Source organism: Spea bombifrons, chromosome 10 (assembly GCF_027358695.1).
Source record: "Spea bombifrons isolate aSpeBom1 chromosome 10, aSpeBom1.2.pri, whole genome shotgun sequence".
Classification (NCBI taxonomy): Eukaryota; Metazoa; Chordata; class Amphibia; order Anura; family Pelobatidae; genus Spea; species Spea bombifrons.
This window is the reverse complement of record NC_071096.1, coordinates 29,316,729-29,334,665: the sequence shown is the minus strand read 5'-3', so window position 1 is coordinate 29,334,665 and position 17,937 is coordinate 29,316,729. Positions and strand designations below refer to the sequence as shown.

Sequence of the window (17,937 nt, the reverse complement as noted above, 5' to 3'; positions counted from 1 at the left end):
TGAGCACTAAGTAGGTTTTGTTCAGCAGCACATAGCGGATTTTTTTACACACCTCCATGCGCAAATGTGTAAATACACATAACATACGCTGTATACCTTTGGAAAATGAGCCAAGGAGCGGTATATTCTAATCCCAGGGAGGAAAAAGCCAGATGTGTAAAATGGGGATGGAGGGGAGAAGGGTGAAAGGGGTGACCAAAAGGGGTTGAGATGGCTAATGTGGAGGAGGACGGGGTAAGGCCTGGTGAGAGGTGGATAAGGACAGGGTAAGGCCTGGTGAGAGGTGGAGGAGAACAGGGTAAGGTGTGGGGAGAGGTGGAGGAGGACAGGGTAAGGACTGGGGAGAGGTGGTGGAGGAGGACAGGGTAAGGACTGGGGAGAGGTGGTGGAGGAGGACAGGGTAAGGACTGGGGAGAGGTGGAGGAGGAGGAGAGGCTAAGGACTGGGGAGAGGTGGAGGAGGAGGACAGGGTAAGGACTGGGGAGAGGTGGAGGAGGGGGACGGGGTAAGGCCTGGGGAGAGGTAGACGGGCGATCTTCCTGGTTACTGGGGCATGATCGCTAAGAAGGGGTTGAGATGGGAAAGTCTGGGTTACAGTAATGATTAGGCGGTGAGCAGTGAGCGACGGAGCTGGGGATAGAATGACAGTTTGGGCCGCTTCACAGCGCTAGGCAGAGGTCTTGCGGAGAAGAAGAGGGTTATGGGGCTTAAGGATATGGTGATGGGGAACAGGAATGAGGAGACTGGGGAAAAATATGCCACCGGTGCTCAGAAAGAAGTTTTATTATACCAACATTACAGAAAAAAACTTTCCAGAACGGTTGACTGAACCTTCTTTAAAAGCAATGCTTATTTACACCGATTACACTGGAAACGTGCTGAATGTCAGTAAGCAGATGTTTCAAGAGGACCCGACTACCACTAAAACTACGGAACAATGACTTTTCATATCAAAAGAAACCGCAAAAATACCCCCTAGGGCTGTAACTGCTTAACACGTGTAATAAAGGAGTAGCAGGCTTTTTAAAATCCTTTTTTTAGTTGGTTGTAAATATATTTTTAAAAGGCAGGAAAGCCCGCTGCAGATGTTCTAACTGGATATAAGAGGGTGCGTTATTTATTATTGAGTGCACTAATAATGCATTTTAATATAAGGTCTGCTACCCCTATCTATCACCTAGAATGGCCATCATCTGCAGAACGGGCACGTCGGGGGGACATAAAAGAGCCGCGGAGCTGGAAACTTATTTTGGTTGCCCTGCCAGGTGCTGATGACAGTTATGTAAAACATTGCAAGACGGACCCCAGGGACAGCATGCGAAACCAGCGGGGCGGATGAATTCCCCCAGCTCTTAAAGCCATCACAATGCACACAATATAGAGGAGAGGCGTAGATTCCGTATTTATCAATATGTATTCGTTACGTCGGATTACCTGCACTTATCTAGGAGCACACAGATGACACAGAGAGAGAATATCAGTGGCTCAATCACACATATTAATAAGACACGCATTTACATTCATAGGTCTGTATTGATGTCGGTGAACAAATAAATATATAAACGTGGAAATATTTAGTGTCCATTACAATGTACAGAAAACATTTACCGTTACATATAAATGACTGGTAGGTACAAACAGCTGATTTTTAAAGCAAAGCCGTCTTCTATAGAAATCGGTGCATATACAAAATCATCGTTAGACTAACGAGAGGTTAATTGTTGGGATAGTAAAGATAAACATCGGGCGTGTATTGATTGGAGGGGATAGAAAAGACTCTCTGGATGTTTTATCAGTTCCTGTTACTTCTCCTTCCCCCATATAAAGAGGTAAGTAAAACATGATGGCGAGATGACAATTAAGCGTGTCGCGTGGTAGGAAACCATAATTACCCTTTGCAGATAAAACAAAGGCTTTGTGTGCCGGGTATATACCCGGGTATATGACTCCTGTGGCACTGTGGGCAAGGGGCTCAATTTGCCTTATGGGGAATCCAGTTCTGGATGGTCCAGAGGCTTTGGAACCAAATATCTCCTTCATTAAGTGAAAGCAATAGTTGGACACGTGGCAGGGCTGGCAGCCACCAAGCGACATCCGTATTTATTCTTTGGGCTCGGAGGTAGGAGCGGAAGGCCGTGAACAAGGGGGTGTTCTCTGTAGAAGCCGTTACTGGCAATACATCGTCAGCACGTTCTTCTGATTGCCCCGGGTCAGTAGGACTGGAGGCCTCAGATCTTGGGAGAGAGTCTCCAGCCAGGCCATGTACAGAGAGCTGGGACACTTGCCCTTCCTTGCAATGGGCATTGTTCTGAAAAGAACAACAGTTTGGTTACAAAGGACTGCTTCCAGGCAACGCGAAGGGGAAGCTAAAGCATTTAAAAGGTTTACTTCACCTTCTCTCCGCCAGGAACACTTTTGTGTTTAATATTTAAGCTCAATAAAAAATAAAAACACTACACGAGGTTCAAAAGGAGGAGTTGCCTTAGAAAATGTGTTATTTCTCTGACAGTCCGGAGCAAAATATGTCATATGCGGCCAGGCTGGACCTGTAGGCACGGAAAACACAGTACGGGAGACAAAAAAATAAAAAAGAAGAGGTATTTACTCACATAACAATGAGAGCAGCATCCCGGGAATAATCGAGCAGCACCTCGTTCAGACGGACTTGTCTCAGGGACTGAGGAGAATAATTCAAAAGTCTGTTAATTCAGTATATTCAGAATAAAACCGTGAAACCATACTAAGAAGGTTAAATTTTCCCAATTCCTTTTTGGGCTTAAATGTCCTCATAATTAGAACATAGACTGTAAAAAGTAACCGAATAATCTCGGAGTTTAAAATGCTCCACATTTCACGACATTATACATCTCACTCACTTGTGCCATTCAAGGGAGAATATTGTCGGCCGCTTGCGCTTACCTTCAATCTATTCCTTTTAAGTTCTTCATCTGAAATCTTCCAGGGACAGTCTCGTCTCATCTCATTCACCACTAGCTCGTCTTTGAAGCCATCATTCAGCATGTATGGAGCGATGAGGTCCTCAAACCGCTTCACACTAACAAAGAGATGCAAACTCAATATAGCAGCCAAAAAATGTTTATCTGCTGCTACAATCTGAACGTAGATTCCATAGTAACATGATTACTATTGTTACGAGCGGCATTAAAGACCTGGCGCCATCTGTGTGGTATAGGCAGGTCAGACACTGTGATTGACAATGGCCATGATTGCTATGTTACTGTCAGGTGCCAATGCATTATAAGTGAATGTCCAGAAGCCGGATACATCTAGTACATGGCTTTGTGATCACCAGACCTAGTGCAATGGCCCACTAAAAAGCATGCCTATATAGCATTTATTTCATTCTGTCTTAAATATAAATCACCCCCAGCCATAGGCACCAGCTTCCCCACTAGGAAAGCCAGATGTGGTGTGCAAAGAGTTAAGTACCGAGGGAAGGTCTATGCACCATATAGATGGCAGATCTCATTTGCCTTTACACAAAATTAATACTATTCCTCCCTCCGGCTAAGCGCCCATACACAATACATGCTGCACATTGCTGGTATCTACTCACTGCTCTGGGCGAGGTTTTTGGTTGATGTCTGGCAAAACGTGGACTTCATGGAACCCGATTCTGAACGTATTCAACAGAGCGATCATCCTACAACACACAAGGAGATGATGAGGTTTGTGCCTTACTTGCGTGTGATGGCTATGCATACAGTGAATTATATAACATACACTGATACAAGAACCAGCAGCATCCTACTGACTCTTACGTTCCACTCTAGATGCGATAGAGCGTTTGTCTCACAGCGCAACAGAACACAGCCGGGGCTCGGCAGGGAAGAGGCTGATTACATGTATGACATGTCAATTTACAGGATTTTAGAACAAATATCAGGTTATAATTCTAAGGCTGTCTTACGCTTTGCGTTCTTCATCCATCCTGTTGATTTGTCCTCCTACAAAAACACGAATTTTAGCTTTCTCCCACCTCTTCTTACGACTCAGCAAATATGGGATCAAAAGGGTCAGTCCTGCCAAAAAATAAATAAAAAAAAATCACAATTCTTTACGTTGAATAAAACTGCATATGGTTGTTGAAAAGAAAAAAGTTAGATCATCTGTTTTATCAAGGATCCTAAAAGATCTACTTCCACCTAAATAATGGGGACCTTCAAATTATGGAGCATAGGGTAAGGATCTAGAGCAGCGCTGTCCAACTTGATTGGTGTGGAGGGTTGGACCCACACAAGGAGAGGTGCCTCATACGTATGGAGGTATGCCGAGAGGCCAATATTCAATAAGCGGTCACCTTTTACATCTCAGACAGCGCCTAAAGCAAAGGGGATACCGTCTTAATGTACAGCTTGTGAGCAAAAAATAGCTGCGTATCCTGCGGGCCGCCGGATGGACAGCACTGATCTAGGGAAGGCAAGCGAAGAGACGACCATACTTTAAGCCATACTATTTCACATTCACTCTTTAACAGGCTCTGTTAGCTCTGCCTACCTCCATCGTCAAACAGCCAATAAATATCAATCGTCTTTTTCTCCTGCTTAATCTGGAAGATGGTGCTCGCCTGCTGTTCCACGGTAAGAGCTTCTGGATCCACTGCAATTCACACAAGATACAGGTTAGCATGTAGCGGACACAGCCGTCATGTACAGTATGTATTGTGTGCGGGTTACGTGTACAAAGCAGCCCACGAGGCAGCCTCCGCATAGCCCAGGGTACCATATGTACAGCAGCACCATGGGAGGCAACCGGAAAAATCTCTGCTTAGATCATCACGTGTGGCGTTAACGTACGCGTCTCATGCGGGATGCAGGTGGCTCCATTCTCTCCCCCATCTTTCGCGTTCGGTTCCTCTGATTGTTGAAACACTGGATTAACTGGACAGGGTAATACAGAAAAAGCGCACGTAAACATGGTTTGTGACGATCAGAAAGATCTGTACAGGTTCAGATGCATCATTTTACAGTCTCACGGACGTGAAGTAACGCATGCAATCACAGTCGGTGGTAAACCAAAAGCGATGTCCCAAACTTTATTCAAGGATGAAGTTTTTGCAAACACATATCATAGACTATTGTAACACACAGTCAAGGAAAGGTATGTGTTGGCAACACACACACACACACATTTGAGGATACTTACTGTGAGCCTGCATGACACGAGAGATATTGAGACCATCTTTCATCCTCAGCAGACACAGCCCATAGTTAAAGTCAAATGCATCGCTGCAATAAGAACATAAAATGAATCTGTGGGAAAAACCGGACATTCTGCCCCTTAAAGAATATCATACTTACTGCAGTATTCCTACATAACTCTCGATGTTCCTGGGGTGCGATGTCTGCCAGTTCTTCTTAAATCCCATAACAAGCATGTTTGGCCTGATGTGCCCCAGGCCTGTTGCCTGCAACACGAGAAAGGAAAAAAAACACACTTTGGTTTCAGAAAAAAAAAACCTATGCCATGGCTGCATAATCTATTTGTATCCTGCTGTTGCTTGAACCACCATCAGTGTCTGTCTGAGGATTATGGGAGTATAGATACAACAGTACAACATCAAAGTCAAGAACGTAAACAGCCTTAACTTATATCCTTCTGCTTCCTCTTGCCAGTCATACTTTAGGGTCAAATCTTTAGCTAAAGGGTTCGGCTAATTATAGGATGATGCAGGATAAGAAAAAAAAATTGCCCTCAACATCACATTATTACCCGTTTCTGTTGGTGTAATTTAATGACACTTAACTAGAAACTATAAGAATTTCAGCTAAACGAGACCCTTTTAACTAAAACAGGTTTACCTGAATGAGCATTTGAACTCCGCTGCGCAGGTCATCAGCAATGAGCCCGGTGTAAAAGGCTTTAATCTTCCTTTTGTTTAACCACTTGACATGCCCGGCTGGGTTCAACTCCTGTATTTTCTGTTTTCGGGGTCCCTGATCAATCGAATCACAGGAACACGTTTGTTTAAAAATGACACTCCAGCATTCATATGCACTTTAACGTATAGGATAGTTGCATGGTCCCTTTAAATTATCGATGTGATTTAAGGGAATCTGTATAAATCACGTGAGATATAGGTATATACAGTATACTGTTTTTAACATAGGGTCCTTTTCGCACACTTACAATAATTACGTTGCCACAGACCATCAGACTCAGGTTCTTGGTAAAGGTCCCGACAAAGTCCACAAGAGCCGGACGGAAGTTTGGAGGTCCAGTTAGGACCAGACATTGAGGCCTACGATGGGATGACATCACAGATTAATGTTTACAGAATAAAGATGCGTTGATCAAACTGTCTTAAAAGGATAGCGGGATATGATGCGATGAAATGCTGCTAGTGTGAACAATGTGGGAAAGGACAGATTGTTTAGTGGGAATGGACAGATTGTTTTGGCATGCACTGTAAATACGATGAAGGTAAGAGTGGTAAACGAGGTTAGGATGGATTGTGGCGAGTATGGAGACAAGAAGCTTGACCACATTACCTGAAGTTTTTGATGTGCTCCTCCACTTGATTTAGCCCCACACAGTAAGACAGAGCCATGTTATAGGATCCGGCCTGCACCGACGATCCCCAGTTCGCTTCTACAAACAGAATAGCACAAGGGAAGGCATATAGGAGACATAAAGGACACCAGGTTCACTATAATTCCCAAATACACATATGAGGTGCTTAATTCCGATTCACTACCAAAGATTATCTGAGCCAAGGTGACTCAGTTAGCAAACTCCACCTGCGTTTACCAGAGGAGATCCTGAAATCAAGCACCATCAGAGAAGCTTGTGGACCAACGTCGAAAAGCCCTGCTACATTTAATGTTTACAGAGAGCAGCGCAGTACAAATGTTACATGTGTATGCAGGACAGCTTTGTGAACGTACCGGGCTTCTTATAGAGCACATAGGCCAACAAAAATATGACAATGCCGATGGCAATCAGGGCTGACTCCCAGGCCAGAAGGAACATGATGACCACCGATATTATTGCTCCAAAAAGCGATGCCCATTTGCTGTAGTATTTAAACGAAGGCCTCCAGCCTGCAAGGGAAGCAACAAGGAAGCGTGTGTATCTACATCTGTATCAATATGTAAGATAAGCAGTGCACAGTGAGTTATTTACCATACTTTGCCATAGAAAATGAACGCACCATTATCAAATCCATTGGGCTTTTGTAGACACAATAAATAGACACCGATGTGTGAGCACAGCAGACAACAAGGTTAAGGATCACCAAGCCAGGGACTTTTGCCATCCAGGAGTTCAGCCACACTGGGCAGCACAGAAATATACTTTGTGTCTGTGTGCCAACTTACACCGCCGGTTCCATACAATGCATTGCATTCACTGTGTTTTTTCCCGGGCTTTGCACAGGCTCAGTAAGGGATCAGGAAGAATACAAGGATTCCAATGAGCGCAAAAGTCAGGCAAGACAAGGCACTTACCTGGGGAGTTAGTGATGGAGGCATGGAAACAGCTAAAATTAATAAGAGCATAAGAGCACAGGAAGAAATTAGAGATGATCGGGGCGATTGTATTCAGCTCGCCTGTAACAAAAAGAACAATGTGTTATCCCAGAGTGTTTGATGCTAAGAAATACCAAAGACTGTATATCGTGCTAAAGAGAAGGTGGATTTAGGAATAAATATTCCTAATACCTGATGACTTAAAGATAGACAGGGAAAATACTTGGAAGAAATAAGGGATATTACATTTGAACACAAGTGTAGATTTCGGAAAGTGGCGGATACATATTTCAGCCTTGTAGCTTTATAAAATGTCAACAAGCACATCACGGGCACAACATTATGGAAGTGGTCCTAATTTGGCAAATCAAAGTGGTCCTAGGTGGTGACCCCGATCACCATTGCCAGTCCACCACTTTGGTTTGGCGCTAATAAACATAAGGCTGAAAGGCGTCTCTATTAGGGCTGCAACTAACGATTATTTTAATAATCGATTAGTTGGCCGATTATTTTTTCGATTAATCGATTCATCGGATAAAAAAAATGAATGTAAATTTTTCATTTATTTAAAATAATTTACTAAACAAATGATGTTAAATACAAACAGCAGAATAAAAAAACTTTGATAATACATTTCTTGTCTTTATTTCCCAACCAGCCCCCCAATATATGCACATTTGAGCCCAGGCTTGCTACGCTGCCTCCCAGACATGCCATGCTGCCCCCCCACGTATGCCACGCTGCCTACCACAGCACTCCACGCTGCCTCCCACATATACCACACCACGCTGCCTCCCACATCTGCCACTCCACGCTGCCTCCCACATCTGCCACTCCACGCTGCCTCCCACATCTGCCACTCCACTCTACCCCCCACATGCCACTGTGCCTGATACGCCTTATACCCCCTGAAACACCACTCCATCCTCCCCAGACATGCCACCCTGCCCTCCCCACATATGCCACGCCATGCTGCCTCCCACATCTGCCACTCCACGCTGCCTCCCACATCTGCCACTCCACTCTACCCCCCACATGCCACTGTGCCTGATACGCCTTATACCCCCTGAAACACCACTCCATCCTCCCCAGACATGCCACCCTGCCCTCCCCACATATGCCACGCCATGCTGCCTCCCACATATGCCACTCCACAATGCCTCCCACATATGCCACGCTGCCTCCCACATCTGCCACTCCACGCTGCCTCCCACATCTGCCACTGTGCCTGATACGCCTTATATCCCCTGATACCCCACTCCATCCTCCCCAGATATGCCACCCTGCCTCCCAGACATGCCACTTCTCTGCCCCCAGATATGCCTTATACACCCTGATACACCACTCCGTCCTCCCCAGACATGCCACACTGCCCTCCCCACATATGCCTTATATACTGTATATGCCTTATACCCCCAGATATGTCACTTCACTGCCCACAGGATTTAGATTCCCCTAAATTAACCCTAAACTCCCCATTAACCATAACTGCCCCTAAATTAACCCTTAACACCCCCTTAACCACAGCATCCCCTAAATTAACCCTAAAGACCCCATCAACCACAGCATCCCCTAAATTAACCCTAAACACACCATTAACCACAACTGCCTCAAATTAACCCCAAACACCCCATTAACCACAGCTGCTCCTAAATTAACCCTAAACACCCTATTAACATAACTGCCCCTAAATTAACCCTAAACACCCAATTAACCATAACTGCCCCTAAATTAACCCTAAACACCCCACTAACCATAACTGCCCCTAAATTAACCCCCACCTCCCCTAACTTTCAGTAGCCCAAATATATATATATATATATATATATATATATATATATATATATATATATATATATATATATATATATATATATATATATATATATATTACATACATATATACACATATATATACACACATACACATATTATATATATATATATATATATATATATATATATATATATACACACATACACATATTATATATATATATATATATATATATATATATATACTTACAGTTAGATGAGTGTCACAGCCATGTGGTTCTGGCCTGGAGAAGGAAGGGGCGGGGCCAGTTGTCACAGTGATTACAGGGAGGGGGAGTAAGTAGGAGCTGCTGCTGTGAGACGGTGAGTCAGACTAAACGGATTATATAATGAGGGGGATTTTTCAGAGCGTTTGCTCTGAAAAAACCCTCATTTTATAATCGATAATAATCGATTCAACTAATCGATAATGAAATTCGTTGCCAACGAATTTCATTATCGATTATTATCGATTTTATCGATTAGTTGTTGCAGCCCTAGTCTCTATAGAAGTCCGCTGTACGCACCTATGAGGATGAATGCAGATGCAATTAGGAAAGTGAGGATATATCCACGAATTGGCTCATTATTCTTTCCATAACTTTTGCCAAAGAAACCGATCAGCGGGTAAAGATTGTCTTTACAGAGACACTGGAAGAGATGGAGAGAGGTATATTAATGTATGCAGTAGTACTTATTGGGACAGATAATGTTTAAAGAAACCGAAGGTAACAGCAAGGCAATTCCTACCAGATAAAGAAAGAAACGGGTCTGGCACTCACGCTTTCCTTTATTCCATCAGTGGAATGGAGATTTAAAAACCTTCACACTGTGCAAGTAAGCACGGTAGATGGAGATAATTATCCAGAAAAAAGTCTGTGTTTCAAATTTTGATGAACCCACACTACAATCAAATATCATTTTAAATATAGATTTCATAATTTACTTTTTGTTACATTTATATTAGGCCACCTTTATTGGGGAGGAATCAGACACTGAACCTTTGGTTAATTAACACACTTGGAAAATACAAGAACGATGCCAGCAAACAGAAAATACTTTTTAACACACAAAACATACGTACAAATACCATTTCTTCTTGGTAGTGTCCTACAATCCTGTGGTTAGCGGGACGAAGAAATTGCACACTAAAGGGTTCGTTAACAAAATAGTGAGATCGTTACGAGAAGAAACTTTTTCTCTCATGCATACTTAGTGTGATGAGAACATATTTCTGTACCTGGAAGACTTTGGGGGCAGAGACCAGACAGGCCAAGGCAGAAGACAGCGTGGCTCCGAAGATTCCAGCAGTGACAAGAGGCGCAAAGCCAGACACCATGCTCATAGTCTGCAATACACACACAGGACAATATGGAATTGCTTGCGCTACAACGTATACAGATACACAAGACTATATGTATCCAGTGATGCATGTGCTTCACATCATAAAAGGCAAACACTAGATGTACACCATTTAAACCTCTTAGCAGTAAAGCATATGCATACTGGCACCGGTACAACTTGCTTAATACGATTATATAAACAGGTTTGCACGTGTGTGCTTGATATGTCCATCAGAATAAACACCTGGTAGTAATTGCTCAGCCCCTGTTTACAGTCCTGCTTCAGGGCACAGTCGGTGAAGTTCCATCCAAATTGACAGCCCAGACCCACACAGGGGCCTGCTTCAGTGATGGTGTCATTCAGGCTTCCAGAGGCGTCCCGAATTACACAGGACCCTGCAAACAAATAAAAATAAATGTGTGAGCAATTACTTTTTGCTCAAAAATTACCAACAGAAATATTTTATACAAAACTCCTTTTCTAAAACTGATGACAAAAGAAAAACACTAAAAACAGTGTCATTTCCACAAGACAGACCAACAATGTGTTCATAGTGCCACTAGCGGGTTAAAAAAGGGGTTTTATTGGTGGCTCTGCTCATTACTTTATGGCCTTTTTGGCATATTGCACATATTGCAATCCTGATCCAGTATTTATTATTTTCTAGTATTCTTTCAGACCGTGGTGGATACACCAGGAATGTCTTCACCTCTGTTCTATAAACGGCATTTAGCAATTTAAAAGGTTAGTGACCATCAACTAAAATCCGCGCAATGGCACAACAAAGCCTAACAATCACGATTCAGGAAATCAGTAAACGGCGGTAATTACCAATCCTACATACCGATGGTCGCAGATATAACCAGATAGGACACGGTAGTCCAGAAGATTGCCATCAGTGTCCCTTTGGGAATAGCTACAGCTGGGTCCTAAACCAAATAAAAAGCATACATTGTACATTAAAGCATAATGGACATCATTTAATCTGCTAATCTCCAACATTTCTTTTCTTATACCTTCAGGTCACCAGAAATGTTTGCACCGGCCAGAATCCCAGTAGCTGACGGAAAGAAAATAGAGAACATTCCAAAGAAACTTCCATCTTGTCCTCGCCAATTAGGAACAAAATTCTCTGCAAAGATGTCCGCTGCAAAAGAAAGTTCTTGTTAACGGTTATTCCTGTATGATGTCAAACGTAGACTGCGACTCCCCACCGACAGCAGCACTTTCCCAATTATTCACCTCGATAACTGAAAAATCCCTTTGCCATTTTTTCTTCGGTGGGTGGAATCACCGTCCCAACCAAATAATTGACAAATGATATCATGATAACTATGAAGAACAGAACCTGTGCCTGAGGAAAAAGAAAATATATTGGACCAAACAGTTTGTAAGATAAAATACTGACAAATAGTCTATGGTTTGCCCCTCTCCATGTCCGCTGTATTGGCTCTCTCCGTATTCCATACTGAAGACACAGATATGGTACAGAGCCCAGACACCAAGGAGAAATGGACAGCACATGTGAAGCTCCAAATATCTCTTTCACCAAAGACTTTGAACACTCTTACTTTTGCCTCCCATTCCATGCCGGCCAGTGATATACCAAGCAGGACCGTGACTGTTATTATCCCAATAATCCGGATGTCATTCACTGGATCGACAATGGCTGATCCGAATTCCTGTCAATAAAAAAGGAAACGGGTCATCTACCATTGTATTGACTTTCACATTTCGAGGGATAACACCAGCGTACAGATTTTCTTACCGCCATCAGGTCGCGGACAGTCTCGGCAAATCCTACGGTGTGCATAGCAACTGCTACAGCGTTGGCAAACGCAAATATCAAGCCAATAGAACCCCCCAGTTCAGGTCCAAGACTTCTTGAGATCAGAAAATAGGTGCCACCTACATCACCAAAGATTTGTTGGGTGAGAAATCATATTGCTTAAATTTCACGTTTTAACATTTAAAGGAAACTAAAATGATTTATTTTCACAGAGAGACAGAGAAAAGGAAGTTAAGGTGATTGCTCCTAGGGTATACACAAAAGTTGGGTATTTATAGTTTATTTTAATCTGTAAACAGTTACTTGAACTGTAACGTGTTGAATAGAGAAAAAGTGTCAAATCTGCTTTAATGAGTTAATTAGTCTTACCTGATTTGACTTTCCCGTTGGTGGAAATGGCAGAAATGGATAGCCCAGTGATGCTGGTTACAGTCACAGACATGAAGATAATAAGCCATGTCAACGCTGCGGGAACATGACACAACATTACATGCATGCATACAGCCAGATATTTCCCATGGAAATCCCGATTTTGAACAACAGAAACAAAGATGTCTGTTGCGAGGAAGGGATATCAGAAGAAATAACCACTGTAATTGTGATGGGGTGCACGTAATGCTACCTCATTATCTTTGCGATGAAAAGTCCCCCCTGCCTCCTCCCACCAAAAAAAGAAAACTTTGTAGTAGTACTCACCTATGCCTGCCTGAGCCGTTATCCACGGCAGCCGAAGATACAGAATTACTCCCCAGATATTCAACATGCAGCGTATCTGCAGGGAATCAATGCATTCGTCACTTTTAATGGCATCATTAGAAATACTGCTAGAGCATCTCAGTATCCAGTAAGACTGGCATTCCTTCTGATTATCAAAACAAACACCGGCCCTAACTTCAATATTGATTGAAAATTGGACCCTTGTTATAGACTGCACCCTTTATGTTGGATGTGTTTCAACATACATATTATCAGTAAATAGGGTGGCATTACAGCTATAGGAAGCACATGGCAGGTACTGGCCATCGGGCACACAGGGCAAATGCCCAGAAGGCTGCTAACCAACATAACACTCACCCAGTCTCACTAGAGTGTGTGGACGCCATCTGTATATACCCGGCCACAGGCTACATGACCATAAAAACATAATGCGCAGCCTCGCATGTCCATCCCTTGGCTGTACTAACTTCATAAAGCCACCACTGGCCTTAAAGTGCTGGGCCCCTTACCGCTAGTCCAGTCTTATTTATGATGGAATCATCTTGGAAAATGCAGTTTCTTTGCCAAAAAAATGCAAAAAAGGTCTGTCGTGTTCAAACAAAACGTGATTAGGATGTAAGTGAAGATTAGCCATGAGGTGCACCATTAAACTTACCATCACACCTTTGATCCATCCAAACCTAACAGGCTCTCCAACTGGCTTTTCGTCCGCATTCCCAGCCTCTCCTTCCGGGGTTTCCAGGCTGGCCTCGTAACCCGGCGGCTGCAGGTTTCGGCTGGACTCATGCTGCGCAGAGAGAGAAAACATGAAACCACTTTTTTTCTTAGTATATATATGGAAGTAACAAGGAGCTTCACTAAGTTACTTAGAGGAAATAAAATATTTTATAAAATATTGTATTTCTTCTGTAAATGATGTACCCAATCACACTTTGTAAAGCTGTGTCTCTGAACACACCAACAACTCACACTCAGTGAGACACAGGTTTATAAGAGTTATATTAACAGAATGATCTAGACATATTTCTGTACCCCCCAATAAAGATACCACACAGACGAGTGAAAATCGCTAGTATCCTTCACCAGAGTAAAGTAGGAACCTGAACATACTAAAGACGGCCACTAAACTCTAGAGATGGATAACCGAGGCTTATCTAACTATTCATGCAAAGTTGTACATGAATACATTTAATTATATATATATATATATATATATATATATATATATATATATATATATTTCCTTGTTTTCTATGAAAAGCCTTTGAACGGTAATCTATTTATATATGGCTGAAGAGATAGATATATATACACACACATATATATATATACATACATACATATACATACATACACACACGCACACATATACTATCTATCCCAGGCGCACCACCTACGGAATGCCACAACTATATTGACAGCAAAGGTTATTGGCAGATAAATGTGACCACTTATAGAAGACACTTCTGAACAAAGTGGTCTTTTAGCATCCAATGGAAAGTTCCTGCACATTAGACATAGGTTTTTTTTGTTTTTTTAATAGTGAGACAACATTGCTTTAAAGTCTGCACTTTAATTACTTTTAAACATCTAGAGAGTTCCAAAAATTACGCACACGTGTTGCTGTCGACTCATATGCCATTCGGCTTTATCACAGAATAATGCAGTTAACAGGTTGGACTGCAGGCTACATGGGGAGATTTGGGTAAAAATGACTTGACTAAGAGGAGGATTTCTGTAAAATGAACTTTAGAGAAGTCTGTATCTCAAAAATCCTACGCACAGGTCAGATAAGCGGAGCGACTGCTCTATATTACTTATCCACCGAAACTGATTAATGGAACTGCCAGCCATCAGTTTGCCAAATTATTTATCTTCATAGTGAACTGGTCCGTAACTCATTTATGTTATTTTCCAGACTACCATTCTATGAACCACACAAAATGTTTGTGTGACTTTTTCTCCAAGCCTCTCACCTTTAAAATGGAGTGAAGATCCTCAAGGGTAGGTCTGACCTTTCTTATTTCCCCAGAGATTTCGGTGTTGGCATAATGGTCATAGTTTGGCACGGCATCCACTGTATTGTACCCAAAAGTCCTCATGTACAAGGTGCTGGACTGCGTGAGATTGGGGTTAAAGGTGTCATAAGTGGTTTCCTGAGGTCCATTTGAAGAAGATTTGCCACTTTCCTCTGTGCTGATCAGCGAACGGATTGTAAACCGGCCGCTGGACGGGGCATTGTCTGCAAGAATCTCATTCCTACTCTCTGCCATTTCATTCCAACTGGATTTTGGGCAACTAATTCCATCCAAGTTCAGTGTGGGGGTTTTATACCCCGAAGAACCAGTGAGAACCAAACCTGCAAACGCTAACAAGAACAGAGGACATTTAGGCAAGCTTACTTAGAATAACACGGCCTGGGGGCAAAGAAAAGGGCAATTACTGAGCAGAACAACCACAAACTCTGATCAGCAAACTGATTAGGGCAGCCATAATGAAAGACTCACAGAAAAAAGTTAGTAGCCTCAATACTCCTGCAAATATACATGAAGCCAAAGGGAATTTCTGCTGGTATTTACTATTTGTAATACTCCATATAACTCTTAATAACTACATGCATTTTTAGGGGAGTATCAGCTAAAACACCAGTTATCTATTTATACATACATACATAAATATACACACATGGTGTATATATATATATATATATATATATATATATATATATATCTATCTACATACTGCAGGATGCTATCTATACTTCCTTAACAGTGAGGTGGAAGAACATTATCCACCCTATCTTAAGTAACTTTGGAAACAACAGGTACCCCAATTGTCTCAGAGAAGTCTCTCTCAACGTGAAAGTATTTCCTTATGTCTTACAAGTTGTCAGGCCTTACCCTTGGCATTCTCTGCATACAACCTCCTTCAAAATGCTAAATTAAAAAATGCAGAGGATCATCACAATCAGCAGCAAGGGTGCCAGCCCCGTCACATTATCCAAGTGGTCATATACTCTGTAACCCAAGGTGGTAGCGGTGAGGGTTTACATGTCCAAACTATGTGCTTCCAGGTATTACCAAACTACCACTACATTGGTAGATCAGATATAGCTCCATGGCTAAGACTTTAAACAGTCATAATAGACAATTGAAATTACATATATTAAGTGATCAAGGTGCCGACTAAAAACGTGGTCTTTTTGTGCAGAAGCTATTCGAACATTCGTGCTGATCTGGACCATTCTTTTGGTTTCCATGGTGACAACTTCTGGAACTATGCACCAAAGTATTTCCCTTTTACAGACGGTGACCCTCATTCATCCACACTGTATAATTTGAGTTTTACCTAAACAGCCAAAACAAGTAATATTTGGATTAATTTAATCGATAATAGGGCATTACAGATTTCCTTTAATTAATAAATTAACCTATAAAGTTTCTAATTTACAACAAATTGTGCCCACAATTTTTCGTTTATTCTCAAGGTCTACGTCAACAAAAATAGGTGCTGTTCCACATTAGTGTTTTAGTACATCGTTGTTTTTTTCTGATTTCCACGGAAGGTTTAATCACATGAAAATGCACGCTTTTCAGAAGTGCTTTCTGTTTCTATAGCAACAACCTATGTGGGCCCAAAATTGCATCACATGAAAATGAAGCATTCTGAGTATTCCAAAAACATATAAATAATAAATATAAAACCCAAGTGTGACTGTCAATTAACACTGTGCTTTAATTACGACATATAAAAGGAAAATGAAACAAACACACTTTGCTCTAATACCTCAGAACAGGTTGCCTCCTGGACTTACTGATCTGAAAAAGACAAGCGTCAGAAAAGAATAAGCAAGAACATGAAATAAGGTATCATGGAAACAACTGTGATTCACGGTAAAATTATTCTTCAGAGGGTCAAAGCAACCTAATTTTCCATGGATCAGGTTACAAAAATCATTAAAATCACTGACGGCTTCGGTCACATGCAGTCGTAATTGGTACAAGAGATAAAATCTTTATCAAGAACAATTGAGACAGCAGGCACATTCTTTACACTAGAATGAGTTGGCAGGGTCCTGGAAAGTTAATGGAAAACGTCTGTTTTTCTGCCCTAAAGCCAACAGCTTTTTTTTTTTTAACTTGAAATAGTGAAATAATTCATTTAATTTTCATTATTTGTTCTCCTGAGCCGAAAAATGGATGGAGGAAGAATAAATTCAAGGGAACGGCAACAAAGGTAAAATACTGCAGTTTATGATACCACGCTGATCACACTATAAAAAGGCTGGCTTTCTAAATGACATTGAGGTCTCTTGAGGTCATCGGTACATATTAGAATATCGCGATACCAGACACAGCATGTAATAAATCCAAAATAAACAACCCAAAACTGAAGCATACGATTAAGGGAAACCTAAAACTCATCCCTTTTCTATATTCTACATTATTTTGCATTTCAAATATTTATAAATTTGGTGCAAATAAAGCGAATAAATATTTTAATGCAGAGTTCCGTGTTAAACATCACGAGATAATGTATATAAAAGTGTAGCGAAGGTAACGCTGCAACTTCTCATCTGAGCACAGGTGATCCATAAATTAGGACAGGTGTGCAAAGCTACCACTTACTGGCCCACCTGTGCTCAGACCGTGACAACCTGAGCTTTGTACAATGTACGTATAGAGGACATACTACTTAATATTAAAACACATATCTGTTCTAATAATTCAAACTTACCAATATGATGGCATCGCAGCAAAAGAATCAACTTGGCCTACTTAG

At 41.8% G+C, this 17,937-nt stretch overlaps 1 protein-coding gene across 1 annotated transcript; it reads right to left on the bottom strand.

Moving 5' to 3' along the window:
* Positions 1 to 2,087: 2,087 nt before the first annotated feature.
* SLC12A3 (solute carrier family 12 member 3) lies at positions 2,088 to 15,434 on the bottom strand. The gene is made up of 26 exons (XM_053448709.1): positions 15,132 to 15,434; positions 13,811 to 13,942; positions 13,135 to 13,210; positions 12,808 to 12,903; positions 12,418 to 12,557; positions 12,221 to 12,331; positions 11,892 to 12,003; positions 11,666 to 11,796; positions 11,494 to 11,578; positions 10,893 to 11,044; positions 10,546 to 10,653; positions 9,833 to 9,956; positions 7,470 to 7,571; positions 6,909 to 7,064; positions 6,513 to 6,612; positions 6,151 to 6,262; positions 5,823 to 5,957; positions 5,322 to 5,428; positions 5,167 to 5,249; positions 4,818 to 4,901; positions 4,519 to 4,620; positions 3,932 to 4,043; positions 3,578 to 3,664; positions 2,920 to 3,055; positions 2,610 to 2,677; positions 2,088 to 2,308 (listed from the first exon to the last, which is right to left on the bottom strand). Exons 1-26 carry the CDS (start codon positions 15,426 to 15,428, stop codon positions 2,167 to 2,169), a joined length of 3,090 nt encoding a protein of 1,029 aa, XP_053304684.1. The 5' UTR covers positions 15,429 to 15,434; the 3' UTR covers positions 2,088 to 2,166.
* Between the last annotated feature and the right edge of the window lie 2,503 nt (positions 15,435 to 17,937).

Coding starts and splice junctions, on each gene's coding strand:
- SLC12A3 (XM_053448709.1), bottom strand. CDS start 15,428: ATGGCAGAGAGTAGGAATGAGATTCTTGCAGACAATGCCCCGTCCAGC. Junction 13,943..15,131: donor ATCTTCACTCCATTTTAAAG/GTGAGAGGCTTG, acceptor CTCTCTGCGCAG/CATGAGTCCAGCCGAAACCT. Junction 5,958..6,150: donor TCTGTGGCAACGTAATTATT/GTAAGTGTGCGA, acceptor TCGATTGATCAG/GGACCCCGAAAACAGAAAAT.